The following is a 24,469-nucleotide window of genomic DNA, read 5'->3' as shown; positions in this document are numbered from 1 at the left end:
ATTTATCCGAATGTTGCCCTGGATAGCAGTAGCTATACATAACCGGGTTTGGATATGAGTTTGTTTGAAGTAGCCGCCATACGACGGATTGCCTCTTGTTGAGTGACGGGTGAGCGGGGGGAAAACGGGCCCGTTCCAGACGATAGTGATTTTTAATGTCCCTGTAGGACACGAGCCGATCCCTACCCGACCATCGGAGCGAATGGGCGAATGGGGTGTTAGGGTCGATGTCAGCTCGGTCGGTGAATCCTCGAACAGCATCGTGCGCGCACTCGTTCCCGGCCAGGCCGGAGTGGGCAGGTGCCCATATCAGGTAGATTTTGCCGGTCCGCGCATCGCGACGGAAGCCAGATGTGAGAATTGCAGACGCTTCTGGGGAGATCCGCCCTCTCGAAAAATTTATAATGGCAGATTTAGAATTACTGATGACATATTTGATATTTGCGGAGGCCGTCATTGCCAGTGCTATGGCCGCCTCTTCTCCCACTTCCGGTTCCTTCGTGCGAATCGAGCCGGAAGCTATGGAATTTCCCTGCCGATCGACTACCACTAATGCCATGGCGTCGCGGCCTTCGTAATCGGCTGCGCCCACGTATGCCACGTTCTCTGATTTTTCGTACTGTTTGTGGAGGGCTTTGGCCCGCGCGTGTCTTCGTTCCAGATTGTTCACGGGATCCATGTTTTTTGGAATGGGTGGTATGGATATGCCTTCTGTTATGGCTGGTTGAAGTGGGACCTTGGTTGGGGCAGTACTCGGGTAAGTGATGCCAATGGAGTCGACGATGTGCCGTCCAGTCGCGCTGTACGTAAGTCGTTCTCGTTGCGCTAAGCGTTGAGCTTCGATGAGTTCGCTTAGCGTATTGTGTAGCCCAAGTGGCTCGAAGCGTTCGGTCGATGCGGTAAGCGGTATCCCGATAGCTTGCTTGTAAGCTCGCCTAATGAGAGCGTCGATTTTGTGTTCTTCGTTCTTTTTAAGGTCTAAGAACGGAGTGACATACGTTATCCTGTTTACAACAAAAGTTTCAACTAATCTTACTAGATTGAGTTCCTTCATGCCGTGATGGCGGTTTGCAATACGGGAGATGAGTCGGGTGATTTGAGAGACCTTCTTTTGGAGAGCGAGGATGGTTTCGGAATTGTGTCCGTTCGCCTGTATGCGAAGGCCAAGAACCCGTATGCTTGTGACTATGGGGATGCGTTGGGTTCCACCACCAGCGAAGAGATGGACTTCCGGAGGGGTCTTATCTGTGCGCCGCCCTCGACTGGTTGGTCGATATAGGGACCGGGCAGCTGGACGGGTGGCGCCACCACTCGGCGCTGCCCTCGTCAGTGGAATGAGCCGGTGCATTGGACTACACAGCCTCCCGTTGTTTTTGTCGTGTTTGTTTCGGTGCTTTGTGTGTTTTGGCGGCGTTGTGAGCAGACGTGTGAGATGAAACGAAGTCTAAACATATGTGTTGGGTTCTTAGATGCAGTAATGACTACGTAAACTTGTCGGGCGCGTCTAAAGTTGGGTATCGGCTGCAATGGCATGAGCGCTTTTTGCACCGATCTGCGCTTGGCTCCACCCGTTCGGAGTACGAATAAAACTACTATTATTAGTATTATTTTCTTCTTAAATGCACTCACGGCTACGGATGCTTGTAAGGTTGGGGAAGGGCTACATTGACACGAGCGCTTTTTGCAGCGCTCTGCGCCTGTCTCCGCGCGATCTGAGTAGGAATAAAACTACTAGCAATATTAGAATTAATTTCTACCACTTTAAATTATCTTCACTGGTTTCAATGACTACGGTTTCCACGCCAGCCTTAGCGCTGGGGTACCTCGATACGTGTGCTTGAAATAGAAAGGCACCTGCATACGAGATGGATTACCGTGTAGCCGTAGAAATGTTGCGGTAGTTTACACTTTCTGTAATCGTGAGCTTTGTACCTCCGGTTTTGGTGAGCGACACTGTGACAGCATGGGTGCCTGAAAGCTGAAGTGGAAATCTCACGTTTGTGGTGGTCATTTTATCAAATGCCAAAGTTATTCACCAACTCAACAGCGCGAGCTACAAACCATCCCTCCTCCCCTTCCCGTTTTACCACCTGCGTAGAATAAAGGCTGGCACCGATAGTTAAAAAATGTGGCAGTGTTAACGTCAGCCGGTGTTTTTTAATGCTGAAGTGTTCTTTATAGAGTACCTAAAAAAATCGTGTAATCCCTGGTGAAGACACCAAAAACGTGCAATTAGTTGCCTCAAATAAGGGTGCATGAGCCCGAGCCCTCCACAAGAGACACATTTCCGACACGCTGGAAAAGGTTTAGATTTGGAGAGGGGGCATGGAAGTTCAAAATTAAAGAGCAAAATCATCTAGCCCTCTGTCTAATGATTATGATGGTTGAACACAAAGCTTTCTTCGTGCGAAATCGAATGGGAAATGGTCAAAATCAAAGACGCTGCGTTCAAAAGACCAAACTGCGTGCTGGTCAAATTCGACGCTTATCTAGTCAAAGTTTAAATCCAGAAGGCAAACAAGGAAACCCATACGATAGAGCTTTGCGATAAACCATCATCGTCGTTAGACGGAGGTGTGCATGATTTTTCAAGCGTAGGTGGCAGCTTGTAAACCGACCGCAGCATTCAGTTGTGAAGCTTAGTACAGGTTTCGGGCACCCTCCTGTCTTGCGTCCTTCAGCCACGCAGGAATTGGTTTTTGAAAAACCACTTACCGGCTAGCCAGCAACCATTGCAATTCTTGTAAAGCAATGCTTCTCCACGGTAAGCAATAACATTCTACTATCATGCGGTATTTATTCTATCAGCGATTCCCGATGACTGTAGTAAGAGCATTTCTGTGAAATTAAACACGTTTCAGCCGTAGGTAATGAAGATACGGAAGCGTCGTCCGTCACAATTTCTGTTTTGAGGTAAATCTTCGAAGACACACTCCAACTTTGCCTTTCGCTTGTGCACGACGTCGGCGCCGTTTCGTCATCAGCGCCGCAGCATACCTAGATCGGTTGCACACACCGGCTTTGTGGGAGCATTTAGCGGCAATATACTCCTCGATTCGCGAAACTGCATGCAGGCATGAAAAAATTTCATGAAGCAACGAACTTCCACTTCCAGCTTGACTTCCAGCTTGGCGCATTGAGCGTCGTCTGCTATTTGTAAATACTGAGTATGGGCGTAAATAACACACATGGCATGCCTCGTAAACGTCACATCCACGCTCAAGATTTACCGATCTGAAAAATGCACGTCGGGTTACGTTCGCTTCGCAAGCCGCACCGCAGAAAAACGACAGAAAGCCATGTACAACTACGCTGCGCTGACCGCCACCGGCATTCCACTGACGAGCGGTTCGCCACGGGCGGCGCTGTTCGCTGAAACGACGGTGGCGCCATACAACGGCCGCCCGGTCCCTATAGTAAAAGCTCCGATTTTTGCGGAGAGCAGCTGAGACCGCGAGGGCCGACGTAATCTTCGACTGCTTCGATTGCCTGTTGTAGCGTGTCCTGAATGTGGCCGTCGCTGCCTCCGGAGACCCAGAGCGTAACATCATCTGCGTAAAGGCTATGTTGAAGGCTGTAAATTCGGTTTAAAATTTCAGGAAGACCAATCATGGCGACTAATGTGAAACTTTTAGTTGACCTCAGAAAGTGGGTATGCTTGTATTAAAAGTGGGAAACAGTCATGTTTTACGCAACAGTAGTTGAAAGAATTCTAGCGTGTCTGTGCTCCAAGATATCCGACTACAAAATTATTGTCGGTCCCATGATTACGCACAAGCAGAATTAGGACCGGCGCCAAGCTCCTCCCTGATGTGACGCGCCTGTTACGTGCGGCGTGCCTGGCAATGCAGCCGAGGCATTGTCAAAAATTATAACCGTCCCCCTTCCCCGCTCGGCTCGCGAAATCAAGGTTTGACAGCCTCGCCGTTGTCCGGGTTTGCGCCGGGGGACGGCGACCCGTCCAATCACCCTAGGTACGCTGCATAGGGTTGGAGTCGTCGACCATGTTTCCTTGACGGGCTGCCGTGTAGCAACAGCAACGCGTACCGCAGGACCACTGCATTGCAAGGAAATTCCAGGTTCAGAAATAAAATGGCATCTTCGAACTGCCCTTGAGGAAAAGTTGAATTTTTAAGGGTCAAAAAGTTGACACCAAATAATATTATACAGTATTTCGCATTCGTTAGATTCGGTTCAGAGCAAAAAATGATTTCGACTCTTCAAGTCAAACGAAGAGCAATATATGATTAAAAGAAAACGTTTGGGTATATTGTCATTATTTTGTGCAAATTTGTCGTTGCCGAAATATGTACAATCGCAATACGTAGGTGCAGTTCAGAGATCGTGCGTAGATTGCACGGTAATAAATACAGTCAGCGAGAAAACCGCCGAGCTTCTTGAGGGCTCTACTCTTGTAGTGTGCTCTTGTCTCGCCGGGCTGTTTTGTCGCTATGCTCTTTTGTTGCATGCTGGTTTAACGTTTCGCTGTATTGACGCTGTCGTCTTTTGTCGCTGTGCTCTTTTATTAAGTGTTCGTTATTAAGGCAATCTTCACAAGCAGAAGCTCCCAAGCAATCTACTTTCACTAGGCGTTAAGGCCAATTAAGGCTCCATTTGAGATTGTTTGCGTGTGTTCGTCAATGGGGTCTACTGCTGTGTACTACTGCTTGGCTACAAGGCGCTGACTACCCCCAAAATAACGTAATCCGTTCCTTCTGGCGTCCTTCAAATGGACTATTGCGAAACTGCCGCACGTCGCGATGAACACGTGACTGTGTCTCTTACGATTGCGCGGAGGAGGACACGTAGGGAGGCACATCATCCGTATCATCAATAAACGTGCATGTAACATCATCATTCAGGTCATGGTACGCTGCTGGCTTTGCTTCTATGTTAGGTTTATCTACACACCTGGTTTTGCGAAGAGCGTTTCGGGCGCGTGTCACACCAACAGCGAAACCAATGTCACTTTCGATACACAAACGTTAAGGCAACCAAGCAGAGCGTAAGCAAATTTCCAGACGCAGGTTTGGTGAAATGTTAACAGGCGAGACTCTAAACAGCAATTCTCCCGCTCCTTAAAGTAGAAAGTTATGCGGTTCTACGGATGTCTAGCCACCATCCAGGTTTCATTTCCGCCATAACGGCGAAGGAGAGCGTCAATTGGCAGTATAAATAATTTATCCGCCTTGTGATAAGCTAGGAGACTTCTGTGGAGGTGAATCACAAACTAACGCTGAGGTGTTGTAAGGCTTCTGGGTAGCACTTATTTTGGAACTTTGGCTTATTGTGTAATGATAGAGGGGTTGTTATACTGTGTCTTGAACACACACAAATTAGTGTTGCAAAGAAATTGGTTAAAAATATTTTTTGTTTCATTTCCTGACGAAACATACTTTCGCTTTAAATTGCCGACGCGTTCTTACCAGTGTGAGAGCTCTCACTTTGCCGGGCCATAAGCACATTATGAAATATAATGTATTTTTTTTTAGCTCCAGCTGCTGTTGTCCTCCGAGAAGCCAACGCCCGCCGACTGTCTACGGTCCGGCAAGGGATTGGCCATCTTGGTCATTCTCTTCGAGGTAAGAACTCTTGTCATGAATTTTGGGCCGGACCGCGTGCATAGCAATGAGCCGGACTACTGTCTACACAAACACACGCGTTATAGTCAACAGGCAATCCAAACGGGTAGGTATCCAAAGGGGGCAGACAATATTCACACGACTCGCAGAGGACTGGCGAGGAACCGGTGCACTAAGTCCGCTGGGTCTGGCGCAATGGATGGAGCGGGGACGGGCCGGTGACTTCGGTGAGTCGAGTCGAGGTAGCAGGCTGTCCGCAGAGGTGACGAGACGTGTGAGCCGAGATGCTTCAACCCGGCGAAGAACGTGGCGGTGCCGATAATTAGCGGCGGGAAGAGTTATCTTGGGCTCGAAACGAGGCCTCGCTGCCCGCGCTCTGCGTCGCCGGCACACCGCGACGGACGGAAAATTGGAAGGAAGCGCCGGCGACGGACCTCGGGCCTACACCGCGAGGGCGCTGTCCTGCTGTCGTCTTCCCCGACCGCTTCCGAGCTCCTTCCTTTTCTTCTTCTCTTCTTCGATGCCGCTTCCTCTTGCGCAAACGTTACGCCTCCGGTACCAGCGGATTGGCCGCCACTCTGCACCGGCCCTTCACTACAACTCTACTCTTTAACGCAATCGAGAAAGCGCGTTGCTTCTAATTTGTATATGGCCGTTTCCAATCTAAAAACGGTTCCTTATGATTCACTAGTTCTTCATCAACTTGAGCTCCCTGTTGGATATGAGACCCAGCAAATGATTGCGGTGTAAAAGCATTACAGCCCGCAGAGAACCGCAGCTCATGCTATATTCCAAGTACTTCCGCATAACTATTGTAACGTGAATGAAACAAACACTAAACCTACCAGTTCTTTTCGTGCTGAGAAACCTGTCTTGGAGAAGACTCTTCCACAAAAATTGTCCCTTCAATTCACAACTGAAAAATAAACTGCTTGCTAGCCGGTCGTGACATATTCTCGCAAGAATCACCTTTTCAAAGTAAGAAGCACCCCACTGTAGAAGTTATATGGCTCTCATTTCTCCATACCTAAAACATTAGATGAATAGAACCACATCCCCACCTCCATTCCTGCTGTAACAGAAGTGCGCTTTACGTTTCGTAACTCAGCGACACTTGTGCGCAGTGTAATCCGACTTCCCTGTTTCTTTAGTCCTGACATATTTTTCACCAGTGATGGATATTTTGTACGCTACTTGTACGGCACGACAAGTCCAGTTTTGTGTGTCCTCCCAGCTTCTGGAATATCTTCTGCGTCCGCATGTAATGTTTTTTTTTCTGGTAATTTACGTTTTTTAAGACTTTTAGTGAATTATAGACTTTCCTGTCCTTGCCTATAGCGCAGGGCATTTATATCTCGCGTTCTTGTAATAGAACATTATTATATATTTTTGTGTCGATACTTCTAGAGAATCGTCCTACCAACTGTAGCGTCCCCTGGCATTGAAGGTACACAGATAAATGAATAAATAATTAAATAGGTAAATTATAGTAAATACAGAAATAAATAAACTGTATCGGCCGGAGGTACCCCTCGAAGGAAGTTTTAGATCAGGACCAATTAAAGACGACAGAAGGGTTCTACATAAATTTTATGGTACCGAATAACATAATTGGCTGTACCTAACACTGGGGAAACATACCACGAAGCTTGTACATAACACTATGGTTTAACGATATACTAGTAATGACAGTACTCTACGAAACGAATAATTCCCAAGGAGCATTGTGACTAGCTCAACATTCAACAGGGGGCAGCTAAATTCTATCATACAGTGACACCTGGCTAACGAGCACGTATTACATGAACGCTGTAGTACGCACACTTGAAGCGGGAACGCCGCTACCTCATTTCTAGCTGAGAATCGAAGGAACGACGGTGGGCGTCAAGAAAGCCTCACATCAGCACTGCGAGCCATCCCCAGTGTGTAGCATACTGAACAGCACTGGAAACTAAGCAGCACCTGTGAAATCGTCTTACTCCTTCAAGTGGCCAGTTAGCGCGCACATGGGAAAAAGAGCAAAATAAACACTGTCATCGTTCGTTTGTTGCTTTGCCCCGTCCGTATAGGCACTCCTTTCGCACCGCGACAGGTAACAGGTTGTAATCGGGGTCTGTTCCTGTACATTTATATTCTAAAGCCGCTTAAATTACAGCAATTATAAAATGTGTAGAATCATTGATGGCTTCTGCCTTGGGACCTTTTTCATTACGAAAATCCCGTTGTAAATATGTATGCTGTACTGCAATCAAATTGAAATGAACTTAGAGTAAAGAAACAACAAGGTACATCATTCGCTCACACGTTTCCCGGGACAATAAGGTGCTGGTGGGAACATATGAGAACATGAGAACACATTTCAACAACAACGAAGAAAATTATCTTGCTCAGAAACGTTTAGAGCTTGCTAAAACATGGTGTCATACTGCTGAGTAAGAGCACACTCGATCCTCATCCCACCTTACTTCCGGAGTGGCATGTAAACCGGTCAGTCGAGAACACACTGAACGTGATCACTAAGCCAAAAACAGTTAAGGGAGACTTCAGTATTTTGGAATGCACCTGGATGTGGAAGTTGGCAGGGAAGGGTAATGCCTCGACCCGTTTGTAACCCGACACCCTGCGTTGATATCGTGTGTTCTTTGTTCTGAGTAATGCACTTGGTGGAAGGAACTAAACCCAGAGCGTCGCACAAAGAGGAAAACGAGAACGTTGTCTTTCGCTGTCTTAGAGGGTGCGGTCGTTCGTCCGCTGCGCTGCAGAAACAAGAAGCACCCAACGTGCTGCTGGACGACCTTGTGAGATCGACGGAGCAGATGACCTTCCGGGGTAACAAGACTGTGATCAGGATGCCGCTGTCCTACTTGCTTCCCAACACGACGCTACACTACTACGTCTACCTCGGCTCCCTCACCTTCCCGCCATGCACCAACCACGCGTACGTGGTCGTCTTCAGCAACACGGTTGGCATCGGCCAGCAGCAGGCAAGTGCGAGTGGTCCTAGTTTAATTGACATTCTGCGTCTGTGGGGTGAGTGTAAAACCCTCCCTTGGTGGTCTAGACTGGCACGCGGAGTCTTTTAGATGCGACGCTGAGAGCATCTCTTGGCGGCCCTGTCCTTCCTGCGTGCGTCCGTTGTTGTCCGCGTGCGTCCGTTGTCCGCAGCCACTCTCCCCCTCTCCTCTCCGATAGCGAACACTCTCTCACGAGGTGCATTGGATTGGATTCGATTCGATTGGCTTGGCTTGGCTTGGCGTGGCTTGGTTTGCTTTGGCTTCGCTTGGTTTGGCTTGGCTTGGCTTGGCTTGGCTTGGCTTGGATTGGATTTGGATTGGATTGGATTAAAGTGGATTGTGTTGGATTGTGTTGCGTCATAGCCGCGGCACTGTCTCCGCGGTCTCCTCTCCTTAGAGCGCTGCGCATATAACCGGTGTGCCGCTCTCCGGTGGGCTTTCGGTCGACGGTTGCTCTCCGCTTGCGCTTGAACTTCCCTAAGCGTCGCATCACACCAGGATTCCCGCGAGGGGAGGTGGGCGTAATTTTTTAAGTGCGAATGCACTTTATAAGCGACCCTGAATTCCGTCGACCGCCGTCCGTGAATTCCGTCGACCGCCGGCGCGGAGCGGAGGGGAGCGTGTGCGTTAGATTTTTGCTTTACGAATTTCACTCACAACCTCCTGCGTGTAATAAAGCATAATGGCTAGTTATGAATGGCTATTTTGTTCGAATCCCGAGAAAAACAGCGCAGAATCACTACGAAACGGATAGCATAAGATTGCACAGAAACTTCTAATGTCCCTAGTAATGATTGGGTATTTTGAGGACGCTACTTCGTATCACCAACGCTGCTTTTCAGTGGGTTCCGTTGAACGATCACGACTTGCCGCGTTGAACAGTTTCATATCGGTCGTGTCAACCAGCCCGTACACCCACCGTTCGAGGGCTCTAGGTTCGCCTTCATACTCCAAGATAACCTAGTCCACCCCCTATCTGCAGCTGACTCACCTGGAAATGAAAAAAAAAAAACTCATTATAATTCTACAGCTGTTTGTAGGCATTCCCGGAACGGCACCTAACCAGCGCCTCCTGGAGCTCGGCATCCATAATACATCTGCTGAACTCTTGCAGGCTCAGCCTACTTCTCACAATCATCGCCGCGCACGCACGCTTACGGGCAGAAATATCCTACAACGGCTACGCCGCACGGTCGCATTTCAACACCCTTCTTCGCAACCCGTGCATTCCTTTTCTCAAGCCGTGATACAAGCACCCCTATTCCCAACAACATGCAAGCGGGCTCACAAGACGGTCGGCGCTGAGCACGAACGAGGTACCGCACCAGAATCCTCACGACCCATCCGCACGTCTGGTATACGGACGCCTCCCCATATAAAAGACGGTCCGCCCTCTGCGCTGCCATATCTAACTGTCCCTATAACCAGTAAATCGCATGCACCTTGCCCAATGGCGATATCAGGGACGCAGAAGAGGCAGCCATCGCTCTTGCGGTTGTACAGATCGCTCATGGTGCCTCGCCTGGAATCATCGTCAGTGACTCTCAGACCACCCTGCGAATCATTGCCAACAGCAAGTGCAGCCCTCAGGCTGCTCGCATTCTACGCACCATCCCCGAGGCCCCGCACTTACCTCCCATACATCTACTTTGGACCCCCGCCCACTCTGTCCTGGAGGGGAATGGGGCGGCTCATTACCTAGCCTGCGAGCTCATCAACCAGGCATCAGATCACCCTGCCACTACTCCTCTCTCAGCGCCCTGCTTAGTTTCAAGATATCCTAACTCACTACAAGGACACTTTCTGTATATGTATTTTTACACACTGTATTTTCACAAGGAGAATAAACTGAAACTGAAACTGAAAACTAGACACACTTATGCACACCCGCACGCCTAACTCACTCGACACGAAGCGACCGTATTACGGCAAATCAAGATGAACACCCTAACGAAGGAACACCCTCCCCAAGCTTTCATGCTGGCCTGACGGACATTTTTTCTTTGGTCGAGTTATTTCCAGTGCTAAACCAATGACTTCTTGAGAAGAAAAGCAGCCGCTCGGTGTCGGCGTCTGTGGGAGCGAAACGGTTGTAAACTTGCCGAGGTGGGTAAAAAACAGACAAAGTTAGTCAGTTGAAAAGAACTTTGGGAACATTTGCAAGTGGATTGGAACGAAACGCATGGCCCCGCATTTAGAGTGCAGCACGCGTTTACATACGCCTTGGAACTGCGATTGTGGGGACCTACCCCGCCAGTCAGGGTACTACTAGCTCGACAGGCAACCAGTTTGGCGTTGTTTGGTTCGTCTTTAATGTACCTGTAATGTAACTTTAATGTCTTAATGTACCTTTTATGTAACGTACCTCTAATGCAGCGACACAAGGCGACTAACACAGTACCACTAAGGCGCTCCCATTCGTGTTAAATAGCGCCTGCATGGCACGGCGTTCTCAAGTCACGGCAGGAGCTCATAATCCCCTTTAAAGGACGATGCAGCTGTGCGGAAGCTTGCCGAAATTCAATGAACCCCTTCCGCCTGGCTCGCTTTCAGCCGAAGTCCGTGAGCCCGTGAGTAGCTCTCGGCGGACCTGGGGCGCTATTCCGAAATTCCTGAGATACCTCGCTTACGAGTTTTCAGCGGCTCGAGTTAACAAAGTATTCATAGTAGAGCATCCGATAAACCTCAAGCGAAACCAGCGTAATCGCACGGAGTACGCTTGGCGTTATCAGCGCTCCCATTTGACGTCGCTCACGTTCAAAAAGCACGGCTTGTGCAAACATCCGCGTGCAGCGCCGTCTAGAATTGAGTTTCAATATGCACTCCGTTGCGTAAAGTAGATAACCCCGTTATTTCTTTCAAAACTACGGCCTGGCGCCAGCCCTCGGCCTTGAAAAGCGACGCGGGACGGCCCCGATTTTCATGATGTTCTGTTCTTCCACTTAACCCTTTTTGCTACGTGGTTTGAGTGTGGCTCCGTGCAGATCACCGCAAGACAAAACTAAGTTAGCGGAGGAGTTCTCTGTAGCAAAGGGAACGCGCCCTTCCCCCAACTATGTCAAACAGGCAGCGTTTTTTTACGTGCGGACCGCGGGCGTGTACCACATATGATCCCCATTAAGCATGTCATCAACATGTTTGAACATTTAAGGGTGCGTTTTGGACGTTTGAAGTCATGTCATCTATTATCGATTGTGCTTTCACTGTGTACGAAGACGGCTGCAGTATGAAAATCTTGTCTTCTTGGCCGTTCCTATCGTTCGGACCGAACCCCCCCGCGACTGTGGCGGCACAGCCTGACGGTAGCCTCAAGACTTCGTTCGTTTAGTGTTTGTTGCTAAGATGTGTCACTTGAGCATAAAATACAGGATTTGTGTAGCACTGACACTATTTCACCGACGATGTCGGCGCCATGGTTGTGTTGGGCTTCGGTTGCTAAGCCACACCCACGAATGGGGTGGGTGTGTTAGATTGACACGAGAAATCCAATGAAACTGGGTATTGATATTGTCACGTGACAACGAAGAGATCAGAACTCTTCGACGTTAGGCAGTTGCGAAACTCCGCCTCATAAAACGGCCCGCACCTGGACCCCCCCTGCTTTGGATCGTGCGTACCATGGCGCCACAGCGTCCGCCGCATGCACTATCCAAAAGACAAAATAATTAGTCAAAGTGAAAATTTAACGTTAAATTTTGTTTCAAAGTGCATATTTTTTTTTATTTTTGTGCTTTCGTAATTTATTCATTGCTATCTTAACTCCGGTTTTTAGGTTACGATTGTTTCTGCGTCCGCGCATCTGCCTCACACCCGTTGTCGGGTGTGTTGTCGGGTTGTTGTCGGGCACTTGTGCCGCACTCCGGCACAACATAGGTCCGAACTGAAGTACTAAATTTGCAGTTATCGTTTGGCCTACAGCTCAATATATACCAAAACTAATCTAGTAGCCGCTAAAGCGGATCTAACTAATCATTTTCAGCTTGCATAAAGTCGTCGCAGCGGCTCGTTTATTTATGTGCCGCCTGAAGACCGAAGAGGATGCGCAGCAGACGACAGTGCGCAAGCGACGGTTGACACCCCTCTGGAGGTCATTGGGCGCATTACTTTTTACATGGGCGCATTACATGGGCGCATTACTTTTTACTACTTTTGCTTGGTATGTATATAAAACACTTGCACAGTTGAACACATTGGGTTCCTTCGGCATAACAAATTTACTTACACAATCAAATGCCATTTTTCGCCCAGGTCGTTGAGCGGCGAAGCAAGTTGTATAGTTTTTTTTGTCACCAAAAGATGTCACCACTGTAAAACAAGGTCCAAAGCAGTGGACCAATCATAGAGCCACTTTTTGAAGCATGGGGCCTATGGGGAGTTTCGCAACTACTATATCAAGTAACTATGCGAAGAGATACAATGTCGGAAGGGGTGTATTTACAAAGCAGATACCGTAGTGACTGACACAAAGGCAGGTTGATGGCAAGCAGCCTGTCCAGCAGGAAGGCGTACTTCGTCTGCCTTCTCTTCTTTCCGTTGGTCATGAACCAGCGTCTTTCAACCGGAGCACAAACCTAGATAGGGGAAGTTGGCTACAAAGATATGCGGCTATGCTTCATGTAAATATCTAGGGAAGCTGGCCAAAGTTTGTGACGCGACTCTGTCGCGAAATTCATGTCCCTCCTTGACGGGTTTTCTTGCCGCTCGCAATTTCTTGCCGTTCGCCGAGAGGAGCCGTACCGCAAAGCGAAGGAATGTTCTCGCCGCCATTGTCGCACCCGGGTCGGCTGGCCATGTGTTTCGGGGAGAGAGGTGGGCGAGAGTGCCGCGGCCTACTGAAGGCTGCGCCCCGCGAATTCTCGGAAGACGCGCGGCCCGGTGGACGGTGTGCGTGGTGCAGCGCGGGGTTTCCGAGGAGAATGGGCTGAGAACTGGTGGCGGCCGGACGTACGGCTGGGACGCGGCGTCGGCCTTGAGGGCTGTGCTGGGGAGGCCGAGCGACGACGGCGGTGAACTTCGGGCCCCCGAAGATTCCTCAAGGAGGCGACAGTGCGCGGCCGGAGTTCACCCAAATTGCGTCGCTGATCAGCGGCGCCCCACCACAGACGACCGACAGCCTCCGTCACCCCGGCGAGACCATCAGCCGGACCGCAGCTAAGATGTTCTCCCGTTCTCCACCTTTCCTCGGACTCTTTCTATTCATCTTCTGTGTTGTATTTCCCTAAGCGGACTGCACGGGCTTATCCGCCTCCTTCAGTGCACCACGCGGTATGTGTTTCTAGCGGGCCTATTGTTAGTAGTTGGGGGAAGCCTCCAACCCCGCCTATTGTATACTCTACTGCCCCCTTCATTTACTGTCGTCTTCTCCTCGGGCTCGTAACGGCGTGTACCTTTTCTTTCATTGTGATTAATGTAATTCGTGTCGGTGTCTTGGCAGCTCTGACCCCAACGGGGTGTCAACTGCACTGTGTATTAACTCGTCAACCCTCCTGTCTGTCTGTTTCGAATTTCCTGTGAATGTGAAGTAAATGCCCGTTGTTTTGAAACTGTTTTCCCGTGCCCCGTCTCGTGCGTCACGCCAGCGGCCAATCAGGCGTGGACCTATCGCCGGTTAGCAGGTCCGAACCACATTCTGGAATTCGCACGTAAGGGGGAGTTGTTTGTCGCTCCTCCCGTCCGAGCCATCGGCCACTAAATTATTACCTCGCTCAATTCTGTGACAAACTGGCGTCCACGGCAGGACCGCTAACCACGATTGGCCCAGGGCGTGAGGCATAGGTTAGCACGAAATAAGTGTTCTTTCTGCGGCAGGCAGAATGAGAGATTTGGAGCGTCTAGTCGCTCTTCTAAAGATGCGCATCGAAGAGAGCGCTCTTCAGGATTTTTTTTTAGAGAAGAGAGAGAAAAGAGCGCGAGGGCGCCAACGGGAAGACGAGAGAGAGAGGGAGCGCGAGTCGTTTGAGTGGGAGATCGTGGTACACGATAAGGATCGGCCGGCACGAAATATGGTAGAGAAAGAGAGAAGAGATGGAATTCCTGCGCTCGAGGAGCGAGACTGGTGGTAACAGGAGCGCTCTTTCGATGGATTGAAGCGGCTTCTTTCCGGGGCACCTGTTTTATGGAATTCCTGAGCTCGAGGAGCGAGACTGGTGGTATCGGGGGTAACGGAAGCGCTCTTTCAATGAACTGAGGCGGCTTCTTTCCAGGGCACCTGTTTTGCAGGTTGCCAGCTCCGACCAATCCTTGGTGCTTTGCACAGATGCCTCCAACAAGTGGAGGCGGGGTGATGTTACTGCAGTGAAAGGGCACCGTGCTCCACCCGGGAGAATCTACGAATCGGAAGTTGTTTCCGAGGGAACGGGCGTAATCGGCAATAGAGGAGTGTCGCCTCCGGGCACTGAAATTCTTCAGCTCTTACATGCACGGGAGAACCTATTGAAATATGAGACGTGTTTGGCTGTATCACCGTGAAGCTATATGTGGGTGCATCGTTCAGCGCGCCCCGTGCCACCCTTATGTGGTCTAGTTTTTGTCAGGTTTCTGGTAGTACTTTGGGGGTCTTTTTGTTATGTCTTCAGCACGCATACTTATGGGTAGGTATTGATGTATGAATAGTGTGTGTTTTTTTCTCAACTTAATGTAGTTATGTAGGTGTGTGCGAATATTTGTATTTTTTTGGTGCACAGTTTCTTTGTATTGTATGCGTGTGTTGTACTTCTGAGGGTCGCGCCTTTTTGTCTAGGCCGGGTAATTGGGGTGATGGATTTTTTTTTGTGTGTGTATACCTGAATTTCGCTTTGAATATTTGGAATGTTAATAGGGATAACATTCTTGATGGGGGGGCGGTGTCGCGAAATTCATGTCCCTCCTTGACGGGTTTTCTTGCCGCTCGCCATTTCTTGTCGTTCGCCGAGAGGGGCCGTACCGCAAAGCGAAGGAATGTTCTCGCCGCCATTGTCGCACCCGGGTCGGCTGGCCATGTGTTTCGGGGAGAGAGGTGGGCGAGAGTGCCGCGGCCTACTGAAGGCTGCGCCCCGCGAATTCTCGGAAGACGCGCGGCCCGGTGGACAGTGTGCGTGGTGCAGTGCGGGGTTTCCGAGGAGAATGGGCTGAGAACTGGTGGCGGCCGGACGTACGGCCGGGACGCGGCGTCGGCCTTGAGGGCTGTGCTGGGGAGGCCGAGCGACGACGGCGGTGAACTTCGGGCCCCCGAAGATTCCTCAAGGAGGCGACAGTGCGCGGCCGGAGTTCACCCTAATTGCGTCGCTGATCAGCGGCGCCCCACCACAGACGACCGACAGCCTCCGTCACCCCGGCGAGACCATCAGCCGGACCGCAGCTAAGATGTTCTCCCCTTCTCCACCTTTCCTCTTACTCTTCCTATTCATCTTCTGTGTTGTATTTCCCTAAGCGGACTGCACGGGCTTATCCGCCTCCTTCAGTGCACCACGCGGTATGTGTTTCTAGCGGGCCTATTGTTAGTAGTTGGGGGAAGCCTCCAACCCCGCCTATTGTATACTCTACTGTCCCCTTCATTTACTGTCGTCTCCTCCTCGGGCTCGTAACGGCTTGTACCTTTTCTTTCATTGTGATTAATGTTATTCGTGTCGGTGTCTTGGCAGCTCTGACCCCAACGGGGTGTCAACTGCACTGTGTATTAACTCGTCAACCCTCCTGTCTGTCTGTTTCGAATTTCCTGTGAATGTGAAGTAAATGCCCGTTGTTTTGAAACTGTTTTCCCGTGCCCCGTCTCGTGCCTCACGCCAGCGGCCAATCAGGCGTGGACCTATCGCCGGTTAGCAGGTCCGAACCACATTCTCGAATTCGCACGTAAGGAGGAGTTGTTTGTCGCTCCTCCCGTCCGAGCCATCGGCCACTAAATTATTACCTCGCTCAATTCTGTGACAGACTCCCCCGCCGCAAATGCACCGTCCAGGTGCCTGTTATAAAGGAGAAGTAGTAGGTGAGTAGGTGGATCCCGTCGGTGCTACGGCTTCAGGCGACTCATGTGAACGAGCTGAGGTGCTGAGTGCCCAGACGATGTCAGAGGCAACAGGGGCACAATTTCGTAGGTCGCGGGGTGACGGAACGCTCGACGCGGTAGTGGGCCAGTGAACGGGGACATAAGCTTCTCAGACAGTCCAACACGCTGAGAAGAGGTCCACAAAAGAACCAAGCAACCAGGAGTTAAGTGTGAAGGGCCGTGGCGCTCGTCGTATCGAGACTTCTGAGATGATTGTGGTGCCAAAAGCCGTTGTCGGGCAACCTGGCGCTCCTTTTCAGCGGGGGCGATGAAGCTACAAGCATATGCAGTGGTCGGCTCACTTGAAGCCGGCAACGTGATGTCGAACGGCAAAGTAGGCTCACGGCCAAAGAGTAGGAGGAAAGGAGAATAACCAGCCGTGTCGTACCGATAGGAATTATACGCAAAAGGGACATAAGCTAGTGTTACGTCCCAATCCCGATAGTCTCTGGAAACATATATTGCAAGCATGTCAGTCAGTGGTTTGTTGAGCCGCTCAGTAAGGCCATTAGTTTGACGATGCTATGTAGTCGTCACTTGGTGCTTTGTTTCTCAAGAGGGAAGAAGGTCCTCGACAACCTGCGACAAAAAGTACCAGCCACAGTCCTTGACCAACTGGCGCGGAGCACCATGACGATGGATGACGTCCTGCAGAAGGAAATCGGTGGCATCTGTAGCAAAGCTCATGAGGAGCGCACGGGTGATAGCGTAGCGGGTAGCAATATTGCATGGCCGAGTTGAACTTTTGATGGCGGCTCGTGCACCGTGGTTCAATTTCACGGTCGCCGTATCAGGCATATTTCTAGCCCGACAGATCTTCTTCTTCAGCGGAGGAAGAATTTAGAGCTTGCTTTTGTCTCTGGAAAGGTGGTGTGCTTTTGCTGTGAAGTCATTTGGCGACTGAGACCCTTTGCGATGGTTTCGATGCAGCTTTTGCTCCGTCGACTGTTGGCTGGTGGTGCCCGTACCAGCGCCCGTCAACAGTCGACAGGTTGCCGTATGTGCGCAACAAGACCACTACAGGCATGGTTCTTGCTTCTTTTAGGTGGTTCACCGTACACGGGTTCCGCAGGTCCTACCATGCGTCTATCCGTCTGCAGCAGTAAAGTGCGCTTGTGTTATCGTGTGCTCGCAAAACTGTTTCGAACGAGGCGTTGCATGACCGTGCATTTAATTTATCGTCAGCGCGGCAAACTTTTCGCACCATTATTGAGAAAACGTTACTGGTACGAAGGTATACAATCAGCGGAACATCTCTTTTATTGGGGCGATCTGTACACATTTCAACGGGTTTTGTCCAGCGTCGTCATCTCCTGTAAGGTAGCAGAGCATGCAAGTGTTGTGAAGAGCTGAGTCGTGACCGATAGTAACAGTGGGAAGTCAGGACGGTCAGCGAGAGTGGAAAGAGGGCGAAGGAAGAGAGAAGAGTGAGGGGATATGACTCTATAAAAAAACAACTGTAAAGAGCTTCATCGAACAATAGCGGTGAAGAGCGAAGGAAAATAACAGAAGCAAAATTGAAAAGTTGTGCAATTCGGGACATTGTTTAGCTGCCAAGTTTTGGTTATTCTGTGCTGTTTAAAGAATTGCTCAGTTGAATGAAGATACGGCAAGTTATTTACATATCTGATAGCTTTCTGTTCTAACAGCAGTTATTAACACGTGAGGCTATGTTCAGACTACAGACGCACAAGCCGTATCGTGATTTATCAACTTAGAAAAACGGCTTGTCATGCAGTTCAGTTGGCTGAGACGTAAAATGACGTCATTTGGCAGCAGTCTAAACCCGGCCTTATTGCTGTTAGTCAAGAAAGCTCTGAGATCTGTAAGTAACGTCCCGCATCTTCATCCAAATAAGCAGTTGTTTGAGGATGAAGTCGAGGGTTTGACGGAAACCCGTCTGGTCGGGAAACATGTTGGAGTAAAAACGGGGACACCGACCAAAAGAAACTTAAAAACTTTAAAACAACAACAAGACGTTTCGGCTTCGTTACTGAAGCCTTGTTCACAATGAGGCGAATAAAAGTTCATGCACGCTTATGTTCTCTTGAGCACGTGACGTAGGCAGCGCGTGTACGACGGGGGGAGGGTTCCTTCATTTCGATTAAGTGTATGACGTGTCGTCTGTATTTCCAGAGACTCGAGATAGAGCCGCGATCTGAAGTTCCTTTCTTGGCCGATGATTGTGGAATTATCCCAATCAATCCCATGGCCCGTTGCACCCACGTGCTCGGCAAGAGCATTCGACGCCACACGCTTGTTTTATACATCGTTCTGGTGCTGCCGTAATCTTTGCTTGAAGTTACCCGATTCACCTATGTAAGCGAAATCGCAATCTGCGCATGAAATCTTGTAGACTACGCCAGGAAACGATTCTCTTGGAAGCCTATCCTTACCGCCCACGAGTGCGTTCCGCAGCTTACACGCAGGCACGTGTGCCACCTCAACGTCAGAACTACGCAGCACGCGGGACAAGGCTTCGCTTACACCAGGGATGTAGCGAATGGCACCACGCTTTTTTGGTCGCGGATCAACCTGAACGGCAGGATTGGACAGGCGGCGTTCCACCCCATTCAAGAACGCCCGGGGATAGCCGTTTGCCGAGAGATCGTTTCGTACCCTGTCGAGGTCGGCGAAACGGTCTTCTGCTTTCGTACAAAGGCGGTTCGCACGGATGAAGAGCGAGGCAGAAACAGACCTTTTGTGAGCGTCAGGGTGAACGGACCGAAAGTTTAGGTATCGGCCAGTGTGCGTATCCTTTCTGTACACATTAAACGAGAGCGTACCATCGCATCGGCTGACAAGCACGTCCAAAAATGGGAGTCTATGGTCGACCTCAGTCTCTACTGTGAATTGGATGGCCATTTCTTGAACGATGGAATGGCTGGAAAATCGCGCACTCGCTTCCTTCAGTCCACGCCCAAGAATTTTTCTGCGCTACGTGGACGACTGTTTCTGTGTGGTTCGACGCAGCGCCTTGGCTTCGTTCACTGCGTATTTGAACAGTCAAGAAAAGGCCATCCAATTCACAGTAGAGACTGAGGTCGACCATAGACTCCCATTTTTGGACGTGCTTGTCAGCCGATGCGATGGTACGCTCTCGTTTAATGTGTACAGAAAGGATACGCACACTGGCCGATACCTAAACTTTCGGTCCGTTCACCCTGACGCTCACAAAAGGTCTGTTGCTGCCTCGCTCTTCAGCCATGCGAACCGCCTTTGTACGAAAGCAGAAGACCGTTTCGCCGACCTCGACAGGGTACGAAACGATCTCTCGGCAAACGGCTATCCCCGAGCGTTCTTGAATGGGGTGGAACGCCGCCTGTCCAATCCTGCCGTTCCGGTTGATCCGCGACCAAAAAAGCGTGGTGCCATTCGCTACATCCCTGGTGTAAGCGAAGCCTTGTCCCGCGTGCTGCGTAGTTATGACGTTGAGGTGGCACACGTGCCTGCGTGTAAGCTGCGGAACGCACTCGTGGGCGGTAAGGATAGGGTTCCAAGAGAATCGTTTCCTGGCGTAGTCTACAAGATTTCATGCGCAGATTGCGATTTCGCTTACATAGGTGAATCGGGTAACTTCAAGCAAAGATTACGGCAGCACCAGAACGATGTAAAAAACAAGCGTGTTGCGTCGAATGCTCTTGCCGAGCACGTGGGTGCAACGGCCCATGGGATTGATTGGGATAATTCCACAATCATCGGCCAAGAAAGGAACTTCTGATCTCGGCTCTATCTCTAGTCTCTGGAAATACAGACGACACGTCATACACTTAATCGAAATGAAGGAACCCTCCCCCCGTCGTACACGCGCTGCCTACGTCACGTGCTCAAGAGAACATAAGCGTGCATGAACTTTTATTCGCCTCATTGTGAACAAGGCTTCAGTAACGAAGCCGAAACGGCGTGTTGTTGTTTTAAAGTTTTTAAGTTTCTTTTGGTCGGTGTCTCCGTTTTTACTCCAGTTGTTTGAAGAACATAGAATAATCAATATTGGGCAGCTTCATTCCTACCGCCTGCTATATCAGTTACACAAATATTTGAAATGATAAATTTAAGCAATTCTTAACGCAAATGTCACGACTAGATCTACGAACTAGCAGTTATGCAACTCGTGGCACGGGATAATGGCTCGTTCCACGCCCACGCACAAATTATTTTGGTAGTCATTGGCATAAAACATTTTAAAGATGTTAAATAAACTACTTGGAATTAGGGACAAATATGGAACCCTAGTACGTAATTTCTAACGTAATGTGTTTCCTTACATAATGTGCTTCCTTTCATAATGTAATAAAATAAAAGCGCGATAGAGTAAAGTAGCTGCATTTTCTTACCCCGAGTAACCACCCGTGCAACCGTGGAGCAAGCGGACGCACTGGAAAATGCGCCATGCCCTATTCGCGCCTTCTTAGAACATGCTGCCCTGGACCGGTTACGTCACCTTAATATTCAGCACATAGAACGAGTCGCATTTTAAAGTGCTTGAATGCCGCCTCGAAATACTATCATTTCGTTGCGTGGGCGTCACTAGAGCTCGTGTCTCCCGAGTTTCGCTGAATCTCGGGCCTTCGCTAATAGCAGACGTGGACGTCATATGAATAAAGGCTTCACACGTGTTGTGCTTGAGTCATGCCTTACAGTATCCTCTTGGTGCTATTTCTTTTAAAGCGAAGCTTGCTATGCATTCCTGGTGGGAAATGTCTCGTTAAAACGACACTGCAGGAAAGCCATGCTTCTCTGACGATGATGCTGATCGTAGTGAAGTGAAGGAAAAAACTGGGGAGGCTGGCACTAAGTCACGCAAGGCTTCAACCGTGGCGAATCTGCAGGATTTCTCGCTATGTCCGCGGCTACACCTGCTATATCGGATCGCCGTCGACGCTGTCGGTCTCTATTAGCAGCATACTACTAATTTTACTGCTCTATTAGCAGCACGGCGCGCCTCTTGGTACGCGCCTTCTTCCTGGGGCGTGCGTACGTTCCGCGGCCGCCCCATGTCGATAACTGACGCAACCTTACGAGCGCGCGGGATCAATAGAAAAACGGCGCCGATGTGCGGTGGCGCTTGAGGACATCTAGGGCGCCGCAATGGCGCGTACCTGCACAACGCATGCGCGTCGTTCGTGGAGTCGCGTGGACCTTCTGCGGAGCAGGTGTTGCGCCAGCTGTGGCGTTGTTGATTAACAAAGGCAACCCGCCGCGGTGGCTCAGTGGCTAAGGCGTTGCGCTGCTGATCACGAGGTCGCGGGTTCGATTCCCGGCCGCGGCGGCCGCTTTTCTGATGGAGGCGAAAAGCAAAAACGCCCGTGTGTACGAGATGTCGGCGCACGTTAAAGATCCCCAGGTGGTCAAAATTAATCCGGAGCCCTCCACTACGGCGCGCCTCATCGCCTTCGTTGCGTCGGCGCGTTAAACCCTACAATCAAATCAAATCAAAAATCAAAATCGATTAACAAAGGCACTCCTTGGGGTTTTTGTGCTACGTGCCAAACATTACAATCAGCTGCAAATCTCCACGGTTAGGAAACACTTCCCGTAGTCCGAATCGAACCTAGGTCCCTCGCGTTATGAAAGCGACGTCTATCCCATTGCAGCATTCTAGCTCCTTCTTTGTTGTCTATCTTTGGCATGCAAGTCACAAAACGAAAAAGCGATAAGAAATGGCAAAAACACAAGCACGTCACTTACTAGTGTGCCATTGTTAAAAAGACCGGAGCCCTTCCATACTTTTCAATTCGTTCATCCAGTCAGGTGGGCGAGGTTGTGCTTTGCTCACTTCTAATATGTCCCGTACACTTTGACAGAACAACTCTCTGCACGGCCTCACATCACTATCATTATGGTGAACTTCCATTCCAGATTGGCATGTTCTATGCCCCCTTCATTTTCAATGGCCGAGCACCTGATTGCATGGCTCTTCAGCGGGAAATCCTTTTTTAGTGTAACTTCAAAACTTCTCAAATAAACACCCCATCCCAACAGTGTATATACGCGTACTCTACTGTCTCTGGCTTCTTACAAAGCAAACAATCGGGGCCCCATAGACCAGACAAGTTTTAACGGGTGTAACGTAGTCTCGCGTGTAATGTAAAGAAAAAGAATTTCACATACGGCCGCGTGGCCATTATTCTTACGCTGACATACATTTTGCCTTGGCACTTCACTACATATGCATCTGTGCCACGGAATCAGCAAAGCCGCATCAAGAAGGTCTCTCTACTGCTTTTCTTGGTAAATCATCACCAAATACTGGACGGAAAAACGTGAAACCAAGTCTAGCCGCAAGAACAACCTCACGTAGGTAGCCATAAAAGCTGCCGTCATGAGCGCGCGAGGTAAAAAGAAATTTCAGTAAAACTGTATCCAAGCGCACTTGACATACGGTTCGCGAAAAAGGGTCACGCAGATAACCCACACAAAGAAAACGATTCACTATTTGACGAAGTAAAAGGGCCGCGCTCGGCGCAAAAGGTAAATTCGACACACACGCTTCCATGTGGGGCACGAAACGAAAACAGCAAAAACCTGGTGCAGTCTGCACGTTGATACACGAGCAATGCGAAACCTGCATGACGTACCAGAGTTTTGTCACAGCGCAAAATAGCACACAGTCGCACGGTCGAAGCAGTCTAGATATAAAGACGGGTACATGGACGTACGAAATTAGAAAAATTATGCACCCCGCCGTTTATCGACAGTGGTTGAACCTGAATCTTTCTGTGTGCGAATCAAATGGCGAAGGGTCAAAGTCAAAGCCACAGCGATCGAGAGTCGAAAATGTTTAGCAGTCAAAGTCATAGCTCAATGAGTCAAAGTCCAAACCGCCTAAAAGCCAACGTCCAAACTCAGACGACAACCAAAGAATCCCTAACGAGAAAGCTTCGTGCTCCACCATTGTCATCGTTGGGTTATGAACATATTTTCGTGTTTTTAGTGAAAACCCCACTTTTTTTGTGTTCTTGTCAGTTTCTTTCGCGCTTCGTTTCATCAGGCAACCTTAACAGCTCGCACACCTGTCCTCACTGTGTTGCCTTGCTCGTTACTCAAGAGGATCGCGGTACCTAAAATGGCCATTCACAGTTCTCAAAGCATTTATAAAACACTATCGTGCCACGCTTTATTGCTCTGCAATATGAAAAAAAGATGGCTGATGTTTTTGTTTGTAGATCACAGGTGAATCAAGCGCGCCTTTTGCCGAATGGCTTGTTCTCGCGTTTCTCAGCGTCATTGTTCGGGGAAACACCAGTGAAAACACGCTACACAAGAGGGGAGGCAACACAAGGACAGTCACAAGTACAGCCTCCTCTTGTGTAGCGTGTTTTCAGTGGTTTTGCCCTGAAAATGATGAACCAACATTCCCAGACTTCCACTTTAGTCATTGTTCGCTCTCTCTCTCCGATGCACGCAGCTCACGAAGCTGAGGAACAACCTGTACACCATGGTGAACAACTGCAAGTACCGGATGGCGGGAAACTTGCGCCACCAACAGCCACTGGGCAACAGGGTCGTCTACCGATCCTTCAAGTTCTCCAGCTCCGCGACCACAGCGGCAGCCAACATGGCACTTCTCATGATCGCAGCCGCAGCGAGCGCGGCAGGATTGAGCCTCCATGGTGGCTTCTTTTCAGCCTAGTTGCGCTTGCCGAAGGATCCGTAAACTGTGTTGCTAGTGCGACGAATTCGCGAAAAAGAAATAAAATATTAACAGGAATATTGATTTCAAATAAACGAGTACCTGATTACGAAAAGTTCGAGAAGTTAACTTACTTAAAACGTCTTGCGTTGTCGTTCTGTATTTCATGTTCTGTGAATATTCTTTGAGATTTGCCCTTCCTCTCTGGAATAATACAAAA

At 49.6% G+C, this 24,469-nt stretch overlaps 1 protein-coding gene across 1 annotated transcript in view; it reads left to right on the top strand.

Annotated features, from left to right (window-relative positions):
* LOC144164827 (carbonic anhydrase 12-like) overlaps positions 1–24,249 on the top strand; it is a 52,621-nt gene extending 28,372 nt beyond the window's left edge. Inside the window, exons 4-6 of the mRNA XM_077695089.1 lie at positions 5,493–5,582; positions 8,345–8,566; positions 24,025–24,249. Coding sequence (XP_077551215.1) covers positions 5,493–5,582; positions 8,345–8,566; positions 24,025–24,249 — 537 coding nt within the window. The remainder of the gene's footprint in view (positions 1–5,492; positions 5,583–8,344; positions 8,567–24,024) is intronic.
* The last annotated feature ends 220 nt before the right edge of the window (positions 24,250–24,469 follow it).

This window comes from Haemaphysalis longicornis, unplaced genomic scaffold, assembly GCF_048455015.1.
Source record: "Haemaphysalis longicornis isolate Haplotype H1 unplaced genomic scaffold, Haemaphysalis longicornis Haplotype H1 scaffold_14, whole genome shotgun sequence".
NCBI classification, from domain to species: Eukaryota; Metazoa; Arthropoda; class Arachnida; order Ixodida; family Ixodidae; genus Haemaphysalis; species Haemaphysalis longicornis.
The sequence above is the reverse complement of the archived record's forward strand: the minus strand, read 5'-3'. Positions and strand labels throughout refer to the sequence as shown.